The sequence below is a fragment of the Xiphophorus couchianus genome, chromosome 7, assembly GCF_001444195.1.
Source record: "Xiphophorus couchianus chromosome 7, X_couchianus-1.0, whole genome shotgun sequence".
Classification (NCBI taxonomy): Eukaryota; Metazoa; Chordata; class Actinopteri; order Cyprinodontiformes; family Poeciliidae; genus Xiphophorus; species Xiphophorus couchianus.
The window spans coordinates 35,239,759-35,259,074 of NC_040234.1; the positions used below are offsets into that span (position 1 = coordinate 35,239,759).

A 19,316-nucleotide genomic window follows, 5' to 3' on the forward strand; every position below is an offset into this window, starting at 1 on the left:
TAATTTATGAAAAGAGCTTATTATGGTCTTATTAAATGCTATTTTGTTTCTGTTTTTTCTCTTCTGTGTGCGCGAGTAATCTGAAAGTGTGTTGCTTGAGGCACACTGACGAAGAGCATTACTGTCCACAGGAAGAGTGATGCTTGCTCTGTAGAGCTTGTTTAGACGCGCTAAATATTGTATTCGTTTCTGTTTTGTTCTTGGCCCCCGAAAATGGTCCCCGGGCCGCACTTTGGACCCTCCTGCTCTACCCAGAGACGTCACTGGTTTTCTTCTCCATCTCTGACGGTTCAAACTGCGATATGTTATTCATCTGAGCGCCTCCGCTGGTATTGTTCTGAAGCTAAAGGTTTTTATTGATTTAACACGAGCCCCTTCTGACTGCAGCCTGATCCTCCAAGCTAAGCCTTTTCACGAAACACTGCACACTTAGTGTCCCGCATGCTCCAAGGTCAATAAAAGCCTGCAGACTGAAAGGCGATGGAGGAGGCAGCGCTCTGCAGACAAAGTTCAAAGAAGGATTTTCTTTTTCTCTTTCTGTGATTAAAGATGTGCGTCGGAGTTCAGTTTGAAAAGAAAATAAAACCTTGGTTAATATTTGGTGTTGGAGGGAAAAGGTTGACTTCTGCAGAGGCGCTACTCTGTTTTAGTTCAGAGTTTATTTTATATTCAGAGCAACCGCTTTCTTTTTTTACTTTAATTTCTATCAGAAAACAGAGTCAGCTCAATGAACACAAACTCATCCTTGTGAAAAAGATCTTTTATTTAAAGTAAATAAAAACCTAAAGCTCATTTTCTTCTGCTCATTTTTTTCTCTTTTCTGCTTTTCAGTCTGGAAAAGAAAAATAATTTTACACTATTGAAAACCAAACATTGATCTAATTGGTTTGGTCTCGTTGTAAACCTTCTGTTTTTCAGCAACAGTAAATTGATTTAATGTAATCACAGTTTTGCCTTTTTAAATCAGGCAGAGCAAAGTTTGTATTAACAAGCAATTAACAATAACCCTGAAATTAAAACCTGCATCCTATTTTTATTGAAATTTTAAACTGAAAGCGTAACCCCGCCCCTAGAGAAATCTGGAAAAATTCCTCCTAAAGTGGGCAGAGCCAACATGCGGGGGCGGGGCTTAGAGGGTGTGGTCAGGACAAAAGAAGCAATGTTGCTAACTTAGCCACTTTGTCACTATATTTAGCAACTTTTTAAACCGTATAAAAAGACCTTTTCTCTAGAAAGCGACTAGCAGCAAATCCACCGACATTTTTCTGTGACGTGAAACACAGATCACTGCAGAAATGGACCTGAATCAGCAGAACTATGGAAATGGTATTAATCAAACTCCTGATGTGTGTCAGAGTGAGATGGTTTTACACCAAAACGCTCGGCTGTGTGGCGTAGACATCAACTGAGCTCTACCATTGTAACCAATAGGAAAAATCAACTGCAGTACCACCATCCCACCTGAAGAGGGCAGCAATGAAATGGTTTTCAGCAAAAATATTACAGAATGAAATAAATTTACAATAAAATATTGAAATTTACACGGAAATATAGAGATAGAAACCATAAGGACCAATTTATAAAGTTCATCTGCAAACAAAAGTTAATTTTTTGATTAGCTTCTCTCTCCAAAGAAACGATACTTTAGAAATATTGTCCAATTCTGTAAGAAAGACTTTTGTTTTCATGTCTTTTATCAAAAAGGGCTTAAAACATTTTTGACTTTAATTGCTTTGCTGGTTCATTGGTTCTCTTTTCAAATGATAAATCAGTAATTTAATCCTGTAATGTCTGGGTAACACTTCATGAACATGTAGGAGTCTTTGTGAATATTTGTGTTCATCAAAATGTTATTTGGTAAATAATGACACTTTTACGTTGACATTGTTTAAAATGTCTTTGTTATGACATATTGACATGAAACAATAAATCATAACCTGTCATAAATATGTAATAAGATGTATCAACTATCAAACTTTTAAAACGTTACCTGTTTACATGACATTTGTTGTCATTGTCCACTCTACTCAAGTACTGAGTAACTGATCAAATTATCAATCGTTTAATATTTAAAAATTACATCATCAGACGGACCAAAATATAAGTTAAATGGAAGTTTTGATATTTTAAATACAAAATTGGCAATAACTTGTATGAGTAACTAAAAAAATAACAAAATCAGACGAAAGAAAAGAAGTAAGTTCTTTAAATAAAAAGCGTGTGAATCTTTAAGAAAAGCTGCAGGTGTGTGTCTGTGTTTGGTGAAATTTTGGTTTAAACATGTTTGTTGGCTGCTGGTGCCTCTCCAGCTAATTTTCCGGGCGAGAGGCGGGGTCACCCTGAACAGGTTGCCAGTCTGTCGCAGTGTTTCTGTTAGAAATGTATTGGATCGAACCGGGCCTTACGCCACGCCGCTATCAGCGACAGAGATCCGATCAGGTTCCGTCAGGATTATTAAAAAACATCTCGCATGTCCCAACAGCAAGCAGAGCCAGAAACTCCCGCCTGCGTCTGGCCTCGTGTGTTTCAGCAGATCGCCTATCAGTCAATCAGTCAAGTTTATTAGTACAGAACATTTCAGCAACAAGGCTGTTCAAAGAGCTTTACATCATAAAAACACAAAAATCAACAATTGAATTTTTACCATCGTTTCAAAAGCAGCTTTAACCAGGTGAGTTTTAGTCAGTGTTTCAGCTCTTTTTCAGTTTTTCTTGGAAGTTTTGTGGCACGTAGAAGCTGAATGTTACTTCTTCATGTTTGGTTCTGGTTCTGGAGATGCAGAGCAGCTTCTCCAGAAGATGAACAGCAGCAGATCTTTAAGCCGTTCAGTGATTATAAACTAACAGCAGTATTTTAAAGTCTATTCTCTGATCTACGAAGACACTGTTGCAGTAATTAATGATACTGGATCTCATTGAGACATTAGTCCTCTTCAGGTGACAGAAGACCAACTTTGTAACCGTTTTTATGTGGCTCTGAAGGTTCAGGTCAGAGTTCGTCATGATTTTTAGCTTCCAGCTGTAGTAACTGAAGCGGTGCTGACTCTAGGTTGTTTCTCTCCAGGTCCAAACATAATAGCTTCAGTTTTGTTTTATGAGGCTGATCGGGTTACTGCGCTCCTGAAGATCCGTTTACAGCGGTGTCGTTGATCGGTTGGGTGAGCTGCTGCTGTTTCCATGGCGTTACGTTGATTCAGAGGGAAAGCCATGGAAAAGCATTCACTGACACGCGAACAGCTGGAAGCGGAGCGCGCTCAAAGTCTCGTCCTCTACTTGTTATTCCAGCCTTTCACTTTTAAATCTGAGTTGCAGTATTGCTTTCTATTGTTGGAGAAATCTCATCTCCCCACAACAGAAAACAACCTCCCAACACGACCACAAGCCGATAGTCAAATACACAAACACTTCCACATGCTGACCCAGGCTCATTCAGCTAATGTGTGTCTGCAGCAGCCCGTGGTTAATAACTGTGTTTGTTCTCTCTGCAGATGCTGGGTCGGGATCGGGAGATGATGGTAAGATTACTCACCTTATCCGTCCTCCTACACCTCCTCTGCTCCAACTCCGCATACGCTGCTGCTTTTCTTCAATATGCTTCTCTTTATGTTCTTCTATGTGACACGAAAAGTTTTATTTTCCTCACGTTGAACACAACTTTACCTTCCGATAAGTTTAGTCTGTGCGGTTGAAGTCATTGAAGCTCTTGAGACTTTATGACTCAAGAGTCATTCATAGTTTAATTTGCTGAAATGGTTCAGTTTTACCTGCTTTTCAACAAACTCCTGGAAACTGTCGACCTTGGCTTGGAAATTTGATGACAGTTTCTGACGCACAGATTTTCGCCCAAACTCTGATGAGACGAATCCGCGTTTCATAAAACACTCGCACCAAGACGGCCCACACGCAAAGTTCATCTCCATGGCAACTACCACGGCATTCAGACGTACCGGTCCACGATTGGTTTTATTCTCCTCAGTTTATTTAAGTAAGTATTCATGTGAAAATCATAAGTAAGTGCAGTCTGGAAAACACTATATCTGAAGTCCATTAAGACAGGACCTGAAGGTTAGAGAGATTAGAAAAATATTCAAGAGCTCCACGCCACATGCCAAGTTAGCATGTTAGCATGTTAACTGTTTTCACCCACTTCAAAATAAGAGCATGACTGTAAAAGGCTAACTACCTGAAGAGTTTAATAACCAAAACTTTAACATCGATTTCAAACTTTGCTCAACTGAAAGTTTACAAAACAACAAAATAAATTTAGGAGAAGCTAAGTGCGCTTAACATTAAGGTTATCAGATGTGCTAAACTGCTAAGCTAAAAATGAGTTCTGCTATTAGCGTGTTAGCGGACGTATACCCTCTGTTTTAGTCATATGATCAGAGCGCGTGAAGATGGAGTCCAGCTGTAATCCCTGACCTAAAATCAGGGCTGATGTTTTTCTCATTAGCTTTTTGAGTTAGCGATGGTTTCCTCTGAAGAAAAGCTGCAGCCGGAGTAACTTTGCATTAAAACAAGCCTGAATGTTTCTGAGAACCTCAGAGTGAGAGGTTCATCAGATGAAATGAAGCTTTTGAGTAAATTAGTGCTTTAGAATGTAATAGTAAAAATTAATTTAGGAGAAGCTAGGTTCGCTAAACGTCTTCAAAGTTAGCAAAAGCAAAAGATAAAAATGAGCTGGAACTGGAGCTGATCCACATTCGACACGTTGTGATGAGTTTTGTATGCATTTCTACAGCCTGCACATAAACTAACAAGTTGCTTTTAAACCCGATCGAGCTTCTAAAGGACAAATATTCATGGTTTATGTGCAGATGTGTTACGACTGTAGGTGAATGTTTATGTGTGACGGATGTGTTAGCCGACACGTCTGGCTCCTGATGCAGCCGGGTCAGTCGACCGGCTCATTGCGCTGCGTTTGCTCGGACGAAGCAGCTTCTCTGCCGGGGAATTTGCTCGGCCTTGTTGCAGTTGTCAGTCAGTGAAGGTGCTTCTTGTTTCTGCTGCAGACTGTTCACACGGAGGGAGGACATGACACTGCTCACAGGTTTATTTCATGACCTCGATTATTGTCTCGTCACTTGGCTTCATTTCCCACCGTAATGCAGAAGGAAGCAGGGAAAAGGTTATTGAAACGTTTAAATTCTCAAGTCTCTACAAGGTAATAGTTTTGTTTAAGGTCTCGGCTATCGTTAAACTGTTCTCATGAAGAAGCTATTATCTTAAGATCTGGATCTGATGAAGGTATGCAGCGATTTAAGACAGGATGTGTGAGTTTTCAGTCTCAGGAAAGCTTCTGGTTGGTAAATCTTCCTAAAAGAAAGGAATGATGAATGGATGTCAAGAGGAATCAGAACATTGGCGGGAGGAGGCACCGGATGAAAGATGAGAAGCATAAGGGAGGACGATATATTGGATTGTTTTGTGGTTGAATTAGATTTAACGGTAATGAAATGAATTTGAGTGAACTGGACAGAAGGGTTCTCAGGTGGAAAAAGGTGAAATATTCCCTCTGGGTCAGGGAGCGAGTTGGAGCTTCCTGGAGAATCAAATCTTTAAACCTCTAAATTCAAGAATTCAACCCTCACTTGTGGTCAACATTTGTGGATCACAATTCAAGATCTTGATTATAAAAAGATAAAATGAGTTTCCTTGGAGAACTCGATGGATAATTTCCCCATCTCCTGGTCATTCTTTAAGTTCTTCCTTAGGGAGTGAGAGAGAGAAACTCTGGAGGTTTCAGAGATAAACAGTTTAAATTGAATCCATCTTTGTAGTAGACTTATGTGGCTTTGGTTTTATTATTTAGAATAAAAAGACTCTTTTTGTGTCATTCCACCATGAAGCAATGATTCCTGTTTAGTCCACTTTAATCCAACTCCAGTCTGTTTGTGTAGAAAGTCCAGTTCATTTGAATGCTAATCGGCCAAAAAACTGAACTCTGGTTTGCCTACAAACTTAGGTATCGGCTCGGTTGAAATGAACTCTGGTTCGGTTTGAATGTATATGTGAACGCCAAGTGGACCGGACACTGGTCCAAAAGCAGGAAGTGGACTACAGCATTCTGGGTAAAACAAAGTCAAAACAAACATGCTAGCCTAGCGCTAACAGGTGAAATGGCTCGTGGTCTTTTACTAAAAACAAAAGAGAAATCCTACAATCGCTGAAATCCAACGACACTTTACATTTTGAGTAGAAGGAAGTTGTGCTCAGTGTCTTCAGAGGTTTTAGTGTTGTTGTCTTCAGTGGTTCTTGGTGCAGCGCCCCCACAGGTGAGGAGGGGAACAGGTGTTAAAGGGTTTGGTTGGTTTGACTGAGAGCAGAGAGAAAGAACCACAGCAGCTGGAAATGTAGCAAATGTTGCAACTTTTCCCCCCAACTGAACCAAATATACCACATTATCAAGTGTGAAAACGGCCTTAGCAGCTACAGGGAAATCCCTGGTGACCAGAGTGACCTCGGTCATAACCCTGAGTTATAAAGTGTTTAGTAGAGCATTCAACTGGATAAAAGCTGCTCCACATAGAGCTTTGTGAGATACCTTCAGTTTCTGACACTTGATGCGGTCGGCTAACGGCCTGAGAAACTGACCTGTTTTGGCAAATCAAATGGTCTGCGTAGAAATTAAACACGTTAAAGTTAACGGGAGCGTTAGCGACTCCAACTGTCCGACCGAGATAAACCTGGCGTGTGTTTAGTTCACAGCAAGGGAATGTTATGAATGAGACAAGAAGTGAGATGCCATGTTTCCATCCAATTTGTCATGCAAATTCTGAATGAACTTTTAAATTGCTGCAAGAAAATAAAAGGTGAATTTGTCGTGTTTCCATTTATGGTTTGGAGCGAATCAACAGGCTACAGAGAGCGTAATGTCATCAGATGTTGGCTCTACGCATGGCTGTAAGAAACAGGAAGTAGAGGTTGCGAACTAGCAACGACAACGCATCTCAATAAATGAACAGAGTCCCCCCTCCGATTTGGAGGTTTGTGCCTCTGGTAAGGCACAGAGTTTTGCTACATTAAATGTGTTTCCATCTGTGCATTACCTCCATCTCAAGTGAGTGTATTTAACTTTGTTTTTGCAAGATTGAGGAAGTTGTTTAAAATTTTTGTTCCTATCAACCATTTTTAATGTGATGCTTCAAAATGTGTCAATATGTTGGAAAAACAGACGGCTAAAATCAGCACACATGCTGATATTCCGCAGTTTATTTGCATATGCAGCTCCTGCGTTAGCTGTGGTGCGTTTGAGCTTCATTAGACTTGAACACAAGAAAGAGAGAGATTGAAAGAAGCGATAGAAATGGAACGAAGCGATAGAGAAACAAAAATATGGTCTGAGGCCGAGGGGCTGTTGATGTAAAAACGCTGCAAAGCTGATAACAGAGGAGAGGAAATGTAAGGCTGAGATTAAAAAACCTCCTACACGTATGTGAGCTGGACACGGAGGCAGGAGCAGGACGAGCCCACTCATCGTGACACCGGCGTTCCCATCATGCTTTGTTTGTCATGCTGCGTCGCTCTGAGGATCCCGTCTTAATAAAACTAATAAAACTGAGAGGAAACGGAGCATGCAGACTAAAAACACTCAGCAGCAAAGTTAAAAATGGTTGATCAGTTATTCTCTGCTTGGACGTTGTTTTCAGCTGGAAATGCAGTGACGTCGTGGAACAGTGACGTCATACAGTTTCGAATAAAACTGTACAAAACATTACAGTTTTATAGCATCTCAGGACTTTGTAGATTTAAATTATTTGCCTTTTAAAGTTTTTAAACCTTTTCACCTTGAAGGATTCTTAATAAAACCAAAAAAACGACAAACAACCCCGACCATCCTCTTCATGTGACTGTCTTCAGTCAGAGGCTTCTTCAGATTCACTGTAATACAGACTGCTACTGGAGCGCTTTCCTCCCAACAGCCACCACCTTCTACAACGACTCAGCAGAATCTGAATTAATATGAGTTACGCCAACATTTAATTTAAAGAAATTACATCATCAGACTGATCAAAATATAAGGTTAAATGGACATGTTTTTATTTTAAGGCTTAAAACATCAATAATTAATACAAGTAACAAAATCCGGCAAAAAAAAAATGTTTCCAGATCAGTTTCTTTCAGTAAAAAAATTTATGAAACTTTAACAAAAACAGCAAGTGTGTGTCTGTGTCTGTGTCTGGTGAAGTTTTGGTTAAAACATGTTTGTTTTTCTTTTGCTCAAGTAAGAGTAGCGGCACTTCATAATAAAATTACTCAAGTAAAAACACGAATCGATCATTCAGGAGGGAAACGGACAATTAGGAGACAACAGCTGAGGGGCAGAGAGTGTGTTTCTGCACCACAGGAGGAAACGCAAACAGCCTCGGTCCACATAGAGCGGGAGGAGAGGTCAGCGCAGGCAGAGGAAGCCTGCTGGTGCTTTACGAGCCGGGGGAGAAGGTTAAAGCAAGAGGCTGTAAAAGATGGCTTTGAGGGAAGCAGCAGTGGAGACCCATCCTGCTGAAAATCAAATATATTTTAACGGCTCGCCATAAATCCACACACATAAACCGGGATAAGCCAGGAAGTTGCCAGTTTCATTGGCTGCAGGCAGTTTGCCTGACTCGGGTGTGCGTGTGTGTGGGTGTGGGTGTGTGTGTGTGTGTGTGTGTGTGTGTGTGTGTGTGTGTGTGTGTGTGTGTGTGTGCGTGCGTGTGTGTGGAGTATAGCTGCAGAGCATGCATAGTTGCATTCATGCTTCAGAGTGTGTTCTCTTTTATTTATCTTTTCTCGCATCAGATAAGTGAGAACACGAGTCAGCTGTGCAGAGCGGAGAGCCGGCGGTCATGAGAGCGGTCACGTGGTCTGACGCTTGTCCAAATCAAATTGTACAGTGGAGGGGAAATTGAGTTTCGCTCACATGATCACATGAAAAACGACTAAAGCTTTAAACGGAAGAAGGTTTCTGAAAATTCACAGATTAAAAGAAAACAACGTTAAGTCAAGTCTGATTCTCTCTGAGGCTAAAAAAAGACGGCGGCTCATAAAAACATTATATTGGAAGACAAGCGTATTTATTATCTATCCTATGGGTGTCCAAACTGCGGCCCCGGGGCCATTTGTGGCCCTTGAAGTGAATTTGTGCGGCCCCCAACTGCATTACAAGGAGGATATTTTCAGTCATGTAGTTACATTGACTTGAGTAAATTTTTGGAAACTGTGAACTTTTAGGAGTATTTTTACTATGCTGTACTTTGAGTAATTTTATTATGAAGTATTTCTGCTCTTACGTGAGCACAATTTCTGGATTTTCTACCCACTGAATGAAAAACAAACATATTTAAACCAAAAATTCACCAGACACAAATACAAACCTGCAGTTTTTAAGTTTCATCAGTTTTATATTGAAAGAAACTGATTTTGATCAAAAGATTATTTTGTAATCATGTAATTTAAATTATTTTCATTTTGACCTTTCAAACACCAAATTTCCACTTAACTTTATATTTTTGCTCCATTTTATGCAAACTTTCAAATATTAAATGATTGATCATTTGATTATTTACTCAATACCTTAGTAGACTTTTTAGAAAATATTTTTTTACTCTTGAGTAAACATTTCATAATTGCATTATTTCCATTCAATAAGAAATGCAGTTAAAATCACATGTGAGTAAGTTTTTTCACTCAATAAGTCAGTAAACACCATGGTGGCGACGGATGTAAACAGTTAAATAAGACATGTTGTTTTTATCAGCCATTCTAATCGGCGTGATGCAAATAAACTGTTTCCATTGCAGTTTTGCAAAATGGCTGAAAAACCGTCTCATGCAGCACAAAAGCTTCAAGAAAATGTTTTTTTATTTTAAATTGAAAAGGTACAAAAAAGTGAACTAATTTTTGTAATTCCAGTTAATAGAAACGCAGCTAATGTTGCCAACGCAGCGACTTTACTATTATATTTAGCAACTTTTCAAACCCAAAAAAATGTTTTGTTCTTTTAAATGTCATCATCAGTGATCAGTTCTCCTCTGATAAAACATGGTGGGATTCTGACTAAAATAGAAAATCACAGAGGAATAAATTTAGCTGCATCTGGACTTTCACCTTATTTTATTGGACTGGTCCAACCGCATGAAGCTGCCGTCCACCAGACGACCTCCATCTTGTTTTTTATTCATTTCCTACTGCAGAGGAATATTAAGTCTCATCGACTATTCCCACTTCCATCATCTCTCCACAGAACTAGAACCAGAAGTGATTAGATCTCATCTCCCTCCAACGTTTGGATCTCGTTTTTATTAGTTGATAAAAAATATGAATACGTTTTTTCATAGTTCTGGTCAATAATGCATGAATTTATATTTATTTCTTCTGTCGATTTCATTTGGAAAAGAGGAATATTTGTTGAAAAATGTTCGTCAATGAAAGCACAGTTTTGTTATTCCCACTTAGATGTCTGAATAAATATGTTGATATTAATTATACTTGAACATTTAAATGCCTTTCAAACAGAAGAATATTCAAAAAACAACTTAGTAACGTCATTAAAACCTGTATAGATTTGGACCTTATCTGTCTCCGTAGTTGTTGAAGAAAACAAACCATCCGTCCTTCCTGTACAAATAGCCCATTCAGACCAAATTAATCACAACCCGTTTAGGAAGAACTCGCCCTGTAGAACCTCTGTTAATCATTCCGCTTTAAAGCCCCCAGATGTGCATCCAGTCTGAGTTTTTCTTGGTTTATTAATGCGTATAAACATCATTTGATCCGAGGCTCTGGTTGTGAGTCAGCAGGACTCCGCCGCCGGCAGCCTGACCTGACCTGACCTGACCTGACCTCACCTGACCTGACTCCAGGTCCGATCCCGATGCTCATCCAAACCAATTGCTTTGTCAAGGTCAGAGCTGCCATTTCCCCAGTAAATGGTAAAAACGGCTCCATTATGACTCCTCAGTGGAGTCTAATTACCAGTATTTACATCCAGCTCTAACCTCTCGCTGCATTTCCTTTGGAAAAATAACTTTTAAATGTAACATGAAGATCTTTTTCTCTGTCTCCACTGTATGTGTAACATTTATTTTCTGTGCCTGTTGACTAATGAAAAGATGAGCAGAGTATTGGGGCCTAATTGAAATACAATAGCCTGACTGAGGTAATTAATCCAATGATCAGACCCACAACGCTATGGATTTGCCAGCACTTCATTAGTTTGAATTAAGGAGCGAGGCTCCACTGTGGTGCGATTATGAATTCAATATCAATTGATCTTCCTCCGTTGGAAGCAGCCCACAGAAATAACCTTATGAGGAAGCAAAAAATAACACTTTATTGTTTTATTGGCTTTTAAAATATGAGATATAAGATGAATCTTAAGGTGCCCAAAGCACCTACATTAAGAATAAATGGAAGAATAAAATGGCTAATTTCTGCATCTCTGGTGGATTTCAATATAGAGGGATCCATGGTAAGCTAAGCATGTGCTGTAATTTATCTATTAACCTAAAAGTTGTTGTTTGTCTGTGAATTGTAAAAAGTCATAATAACTTCAAAAATCCCATATTTTTATTATATTTTTTACCTGCGGAGGTCACTGTTTTATTCACCTGCACAACACATGCTAGGCTGATGACGCGGGTTGATTATAGTGGGTTGGAAACCATTGGAAGAAGCTAACACCATTAGCTACAGCTAACATCATTACCTGGAACTAACAGCATTAGCAGGAGCTAACATAAAATCAAATCAAACTGGAAGATAATGAATGGATGATTAAAGTGAAAGTTGAGAAACTGTTTTGATCCTAATGCTAACTGCAAACAGCTCTTTGTAGCAAACATTCTCCTTCTGGGTTAATTTCCATAAACTGCAGCACAAACACCAACGTTTTTGGCCCGCTCTCTTCCTCTTTGTCTATTTCCCCTCATCATTTCTGCATCGCCTTCTATTTCAACTCACTCCGGTTCAAATTGAAGGGCTGAAGGTTATATAATGCTCACATATTACTGTTTTGACTGGACAGAGCTAGCTAGCTGCGAAGCACCTAGCATGCATTATCTGCAGAGAATTTATTTTAGTATAAACATCATGGCGACATCCATGTGACAATATTTTATGCCAATTTATTAAAACAAAACATCTGCGTTGTTCCTACACCTGAAATAAGCGTTTCTCAAATAAACTCTATTGTTACTATTAATCATTGATCCTTTAAAATACGGTTTTAACATATTTAGTAATAATTTTAGTAATAATTGTCCAAGAAATACCAAAATGTAAAATGGATAATTCAACCATCAGTCATCAGTCTCCATTCCTCTGTTCACTGAAGTACCGTACTGTAGGGTGTTTCCATTAAACCACGTGTCAAATTCAAGGTCCGGGGGCCGAATGCAGCCCGCCACAGCTTCATATGTGGCCCTATAGAAATTTTTAAAATTAAAAAAAATTTTTTATTTTTTTACCCCTCCAGGGGGTCTTTTGTGGGCTCTAGTGTCCCTTATATGACAGTAGGCTGACAGAAAACGGGGAAGACATGCAGCAAATGTCGTCTGGTCCGGGAGTCGAACCCGCGACGGCCGCGTCAAGGACTGAAGGCCTCCAAACATGGGTTGCGCTAACCACTACGCCACCACGCCATGCCCCGGTAGAAACTATTTTATCAGTCAAATCAAAGATTTCAATTTCATGCCAAGTCAACAGATTCCAAGCATGTTTTTGCGCTAATTCATAATTATGAGTTTATTGCAAACTTTCAACAAAAATGTTCAAAAACATCAGATTTAAGCGATGCTAATTCCCACCTGCAGGTGGCAGTGTTTCTTACTGCCACTGCTGCCTCAGACATACTTGATGTCAGGTTGTAGTCTGGGATCGACGTGGAAAGTGGCAAAAAGTCTCACATAAGCTTAACTATCGTAAAATTCCTTTCAAATCTTTCTAAATTAGCACCACAAAATCACAAAACTATCGCAACATGCTGGAGGGACAGATCAGGGTGAAAAGACGTTGATATTTTAACAGTTTCTTCATAGGTTTTATCAATGCATTCTGCCACAACCGGCCCTTTTAAGAACATTCATTTTTTAGCTACGGAGCTACAACCTTTAGCAGGAGCTATATGCTAACGACTCTCCGTATTTCTATTCACCACTTAGTGCTTTCGCTCACTGTATTGTAGATCGATACAGTGAGTGAAGGAGCTAATCATTTCAATCTAAGCAATAGAATAAAATAAAATAGAAAGCGAATGTTAATGCAGCAGCCTGACCTTTGGTTCCCCTGCTGATCGCTCCATCTAACAGCCTCCAAAGTGGCAAGCTGCTGCCCCAGTCACACAGCTATCGCTATGGTAACCACGTTAGAGGTTTAGGGAAGTGAGTAATCTAATCTTCCCACTTTGTGGCACAGCGATAAGGCTCACCACCACCAGCCCGCCCATATCTGGGTGTGTGTGTGTGTGTGTGTGTCTTATTCGGTTATTCTACGCTGCAATCTCCCTCACACAGAAAGCCTATGGAGCCACTTTGTTCCCGTTAATAAGAGGAAGACTCCGGTTAAAAAGTCCGAACCCGGCTGAAGTTGACATTTGGCACCGATGTCTTCAGCATCACGGCAGAACTTCAGCCTTAAATAAGTTTAACATTTTCATACAAATGACTGATTGCTCATCTCTGCACTCATATCCAGCCGTCATATGATTGCATTTGTTTTTAAAAGATGAGATGCCTGCAGAGGAATGAGAATGATGACTGCAGGTTTATGAGACATTTATTTTTGTAACTTTCTGGAAGAAAGTACTTTTATCAGAGTAATATTATTATGAACTAATCCTACTTGAGTAAAATTTATAGCTACTTTACTAAATGAAAAACAAACAAGTTTCAACCAGAAATGAAGACATAAAGCCACACACTGAGTTTATGTCAAAGTGAGACATCCTGTTTGTACTCCAGCTTTGTAGCTCCCTAAAGTGCAACTTGGAGGTCCATCCATCCATCCATCCATCCGTCCATCCGTCCATCCATCCGTCCATCCGTCCATCCATCCATCCATCCGTCCGTCCGTCCGTCCATCCATCCATCCATTCATTCATTCATTCATCCATACAAACTTATATGAAAATGTCTTAGTGATGTCTAAGAACAATCAGCTTCAGTGCCAGTGAATAATGGCCTTATGTAGATATTAATCGATCAGACCAGCCGATTAATCGATCAGACCAGCCTCCGTCCTCAGTGGTCCGGATGGTTCTGCTCTCCATCCTTTGGTTCCCATCATCCGTCCTTCAACATGTTTGGATGTAAATGTGGATTTCTCAAAGTCTCTTTCCCGCTTATGTGCGATAATAAACCAAAACACAGACCCACTGTTGCCATGACAACCCCTCACCTTCAAAAAAAGACGAATACTCAACACCAAAGCACCAATGGGAGTGAAATTACAGCAGGATGTAAAGTTTCTGATTGTTTTCAGTGTTTTTTGATTCCTGATGTGGTAACAGTCAGATACTGACTGCTCAGGCAGAACCGCGTCATTTACTGCGATTTCTAGAAGCGCTAACAGAAACAAGCAGCAAAATGAATGGAGGAGGTGTTTTAATAAGCTGTTTATCTTTAAATACACCATTAAAAAATAAAAAAGCAGCATAAAAGCATGTCGATGCCATTTAGGAGATTGCGTTTTAATTCCATCATATTTGAGCTAATGGCGGTGAAATGAAGATTGTTGACGGGGAAAACGAAGCGGCCTGTGAGTTCACTGCGGCATCGGAGAGCGGGCCTTTTATTGAAACACAGAGCAGAGCGCGGAGCAGCGGCTCGGCCGATAAGCCTTTCTTTTGGCACGGGGGATAACGGCGTAATCTGGGCCGAGAGGGAGAGGATCTGCAAATGAGATGGAGGCAAAGTCGTTGGATCCCTTCATCCACGCAGGTTCTCCGCTTCCATTCCCATCTCTCACCTCGCCTGCTTTGCTGTTTCTTTATCTCTCCATGGGAACGTATCCAATCATGCCACTCTGAAATTATTACTGAGATTTCCTCTATCACTCTGAGTGTGTGTGTGTGAGATGAATTAGAGTGAGGTTCAGGCCGGGTGTCTGAAAAGTGTGGCGGACGCTGATGAGAGCCGCCAGGTCACCTTTCGGTCCAGCCCTCCCTCCTGCCGGCTTCAGGGGATTTTATTGTCTTTTTTTTTTTCATGTCTTGAAAATAATGGAACCGAGGCAGAGAGAGAAAACCCGTCAGGGGAGCGGTGAAGGATCGCTGCGAATCGAGGCAGATATTGGGGTGGGAGAGATGGGAGGATTGGGATTATACTCTGTGTGTAATAGCAGGATTTGGCTGGGATTAAAAGAGAGAACAGAGGAGTCTGCTGGGAAGTTTAGGAGGGAATGTCAACGATTCGCGTGCGTCAGAGACCAACTCAGCATGAATATGCAGCAGGTTCATGTTGACAGAAAACACTCCAGATAATAAGACAACCAACAAGCTTCCAGGTTAAACATCAACATTTCAAACTGGATCATAATGCCTCTAATACGTCATGACAGACAAACAATTCTTCTCTCTGTTTTTGCATTTTCAGTCATTTTATCTGTAAGGTTTAAACTTCTCTAAGGGTTATTTCTTTTGGAGAGTTTTCCAACTTCATAGTCCTGTAGATTCAGTTCGATTGGGACCAAAACTTCAACATTTTTTACATTTTCAGCTGCTGTAGTTTTCTCTTACACTTATCTAAACTAATTGAAAAACCTGTTCCTCTCCTCACCTGTGGGGGCGCTGCACCAAGAAGCACTGAAGAAAATGAAAAAGAAACCTCTGAAGAAGACACTGAGCGCAGCTTTCTTCTTCACATCACTTCTGCTACCTTACTCTCCACAAACCTCTCTCCTCCATCAGCTGTAAGTCAGCTACTTCTTCTTCTACTGGGCTGATTAGTTAGAGCACTGCTGCCACCTGGTGACCAGAGGTTTATTTATTCTGATTCTAAAAAGTATTTCTACTTTTCTACTTCTCCACTACTTAAAAAGTATTGGTTGTTTTCCTGGGTGTTTTCACTGTGACTCTGTCATGGTGTCCACGTTGATTTTCCTTCGGTTTCTGTGTCTCAATTATCGATTATTAAAACCCATCATGGTTCAAGTCATCTCCAAAGCACCAACTAATCTATGACAGCGTTGTAAAGGCGTTAAATATAAACTGCAGCAAACTGAATGCTGAAATGAAAAGAAAACCAATGTAGCCCACCTTTTTTGGATAATCCTTTAAACTTTTTTAAAGGATTATCCAAAAAATAATCCTTTAAAAAAGGACTAATCTAAATGTTGATTAGACATGGAAAAAGTTTTCAAATGATTTATCAGTTTCCATCTGAAAAACCCGGCCTCTGCTAATAAAGCAGGTTTAGCTGCTGCTTCAGTTTCCAGCTGTACAGACAAAAAGGAGGGACGGATAAAGAAGACGAGGAGAAATAATGAAGGCAGAGAGAGGAGAGGAGGGGAATAACAGAGGAATAAGAGCTGCTCCTCCGTACCTGTTTCAGTTGTTCTCTGGGTGGCTGAAGAAGAACATTTTCTCATTATCTCCTCCATAATTGCAGCCGTTATTATTATTCTGCTGATGCTCAGCAAGGCCGTAAAATCCAACCACTGAGATTCATATGGATCCAATATTCACAACTCAGGTTTAATATCCTCTGGACAGCTTGTAGCTATTTGTTGGTTTGTCATTGGCTGATTTACGCCGGCCATTTATACAGTCTGCATTGATGGTGAGGCGGATGATCTGCAGCTGTTTACCTGAACGGATCGATGAAGTTTCTCTGATTATAGCTTCCACGGTACACAATAGGCAGAAAAAGATAAATATGATCACTGATCAAATGGTTGAATATTTTTCCCACATTAAATGGCAAAATGTTTCAACGTTTTGCCAATGATAGAGCAGAAATGACCTGAAGCTTCAGCTGGACCTGGATTTAATCCCAGCTCTGATGGCAGTGACAGATTAAACGCTACACAGACAGCCATTCATGCTCTCACACAACTAATCCGACACGCAGTATGGTGACCTTTGACCTTATGTGCATGATCCTGGGGGAAAAAAGTCCAAGTCGACTTTTTAAGAGTTTTTTTCAGTAGCTAGTGATATGTTCAAGTTAATCTTCATTTTAAAAGTCCAGAATATGTCCACATTTTGCTAAAGAATTGGGCCATTATTACAGTGTGGGAAAAAACTCCATGATGCAGCAAATAAAACAGCTTTGACTAAATGAATTCATCTAGAAATTAAAGCTTTCTTCTCAGACCCACAGAATAATTCTGCTGTTGAAACTCAGTTTTATTACATTTAGCATTAGTTTACACAGAATATCATACTGCTATTAGCTTACACTAAACACCATGTTGATATGGCATTGTGTTGGTATAGGACTTTAGCATTAGCCAATGCTAATGCTTGAGTAGTTCTTTAGGGTTAGCGCAGCTAGCCTTTTAGCTAGCGGTGCCTACTGTGAAGATCCCATCATAAAAGCAGTATTGAGAGCTTGGCGAAGCCTCCAGGTTCTCCAGATTTCAGTCCAGTCCATCTGATCTGTTGGATCCAAAGTCCAATTTGTGGATCTAATGGAGTCCAGGTCCAGCTGGATCTGGAGGTTTTAACCACAAAAACAGATCAGGACAGCGTTGTTCATAATGTTATGCTGTATTGGAGTTTTACAGGAGCATGTTAGCAGCAGTAGCAACAGTTCCATTATTTTGTTTTTATACGAGAATCGCAAACCGTGTTGTTCCCGTATAAATCTAAACTTAAACATATTGACGTTTCCAGTGCAGCCCAGAATCTTTTCCTCTCAGCCAGTCATCACACAGCCCGTTCTGAATCTTTGCATCGGCGCCGTAAATGAGCTTAGCGCTCGCTCTCTGGAGGCCGGCGGCGGCGTGCTCCGTATGCAAACGTCTGAAGGCTGTTTATTTGCGGGTTTCGGTGCTCGTCTCAGGAGGAGCGGGTGAATCCCCTCGTGGCGTTAAAGACTCTGCGCGTGCCGAGCGTTTTGTGTTGTGAGAGCAGAACTTTGACGCTTCGCTTTGGGAGAGCACGGCGCGGCTGGCGGTTTGTTTACATCACAGGAGCAGATCACTTTGCGGCTTGTAATGGAAGATTGGCGGAGGGGCAGTTCACTTGTTTATTTACTCACTGAAATTGCATTTGCAGAGGCGGTGCGGGAGTGCTGCATGACGGGAGGGAAGCCTCGTAATATTACAGCGAATTATGGCGGGGATTAACTACCTCAGCACTGATCTTTGAGCTTTGAGTCGTATGAAAGAAAACATCAAAACATTACTGAGTGTTGTTTGTTTTGCTCCTTTACTTTCAGGAGTCTTTTGATGAGAGTCTCTCTGGACCAACTTCTAAACCTAAACTACTTTCTAAAAAGAAGATTTCCATTTTTATTGCTCTTAAACTTACAGCAAATCAATAAATCAATGCTGCAGTTTAGCTGTAAAATTCTTAATTTCTGCGCTGATTATTAGATTTGACTGACACAGCTGAACAGAGCAGCTTAATTAAGCTGACAGGTTGATTATCAAGCCTCCGACTGTGTGGTTTTCTAATCTTATAAGACAGCTTGATGTGTTTATTTTATTCTTAACTAAAATCAATCTTGCAGTGCACGGTTCACAGTCGAAGCATCACAATGTATGTGTCAAACTCGCCTTTTCTCATTTCATGCCCCTGCTGAGTTCCTCAAATTAGCAGAAAGGACCAACAGGAGAATGATGAAGCGCCGGCAGCGACGTTTCTACTGCAGGTGTTGATTATAAATACTGAAATAATTAACACTTTTTGTTGCATCGATGTCTCAGACTCTATTGTTATGCAGTGATGGACACCTATTGCTTCACTGTGGGATCTCTGACTCCTCACTGGTTCATTTGAATGAGGTACATTTTGTCCGTTCTGGATTTTTTTTTTCCCAATAAAGACGGACTCAGACGCTGAGTAGAGACCAGAAACAATAAATATAAAAATCCTTCATGTTGGATAAAGGCCCTGCTCCTCTCTGCACTGACTTTCAGAAGGTGAATAATTTGCAAAAACTTCAATCACAGCAATCAGAGGAAGGAGCCGAGAATTTAAAAGTTTTCCTGCTTATTTAAATTGATATTTCCTTTTTTCAGGTGGGGTTAAATAACGGTTATTTTGAATAAATCGAGCTACTTTTTCTGGAGGCACCCAACTTCAAAACAGAGTGAACAGAGTTTGTTTTCTTTTAACCCTAAATAGGGATTGTGTCATCTTGAAAAATCTGTAAAAAGCGCTAATCTTTC

The 19,316-nt window shown here is 40.3% G+C and overlaps 1 protein-coding gene across 2 annotated transcripts in view; it reads left to right on the top strand.

Annotated features, from left to right (window-relative positions):
* The window catches only part of tmeff2a (transmembrane protein with EGF-like and two follistatin-like domains 2a), a 120,106-nt gene that overhangs the window by 57,594 nt on the left and 43,196 nt on the right, over positions 1-19,316 (top strand). For both annotated transcript variants that reach the window (XM_028023250.1, XM_028023251.1), the window contains exon 4: positions 3,488-3,514. In XM_028023250.1, coding sequence (XP_027879051.1) covers positions 3,488-3,514 — 27 coding nt within the window. The remainder of the gene's footprint in view (positions 1-3,487; positions 3,515-19,316) is intronic.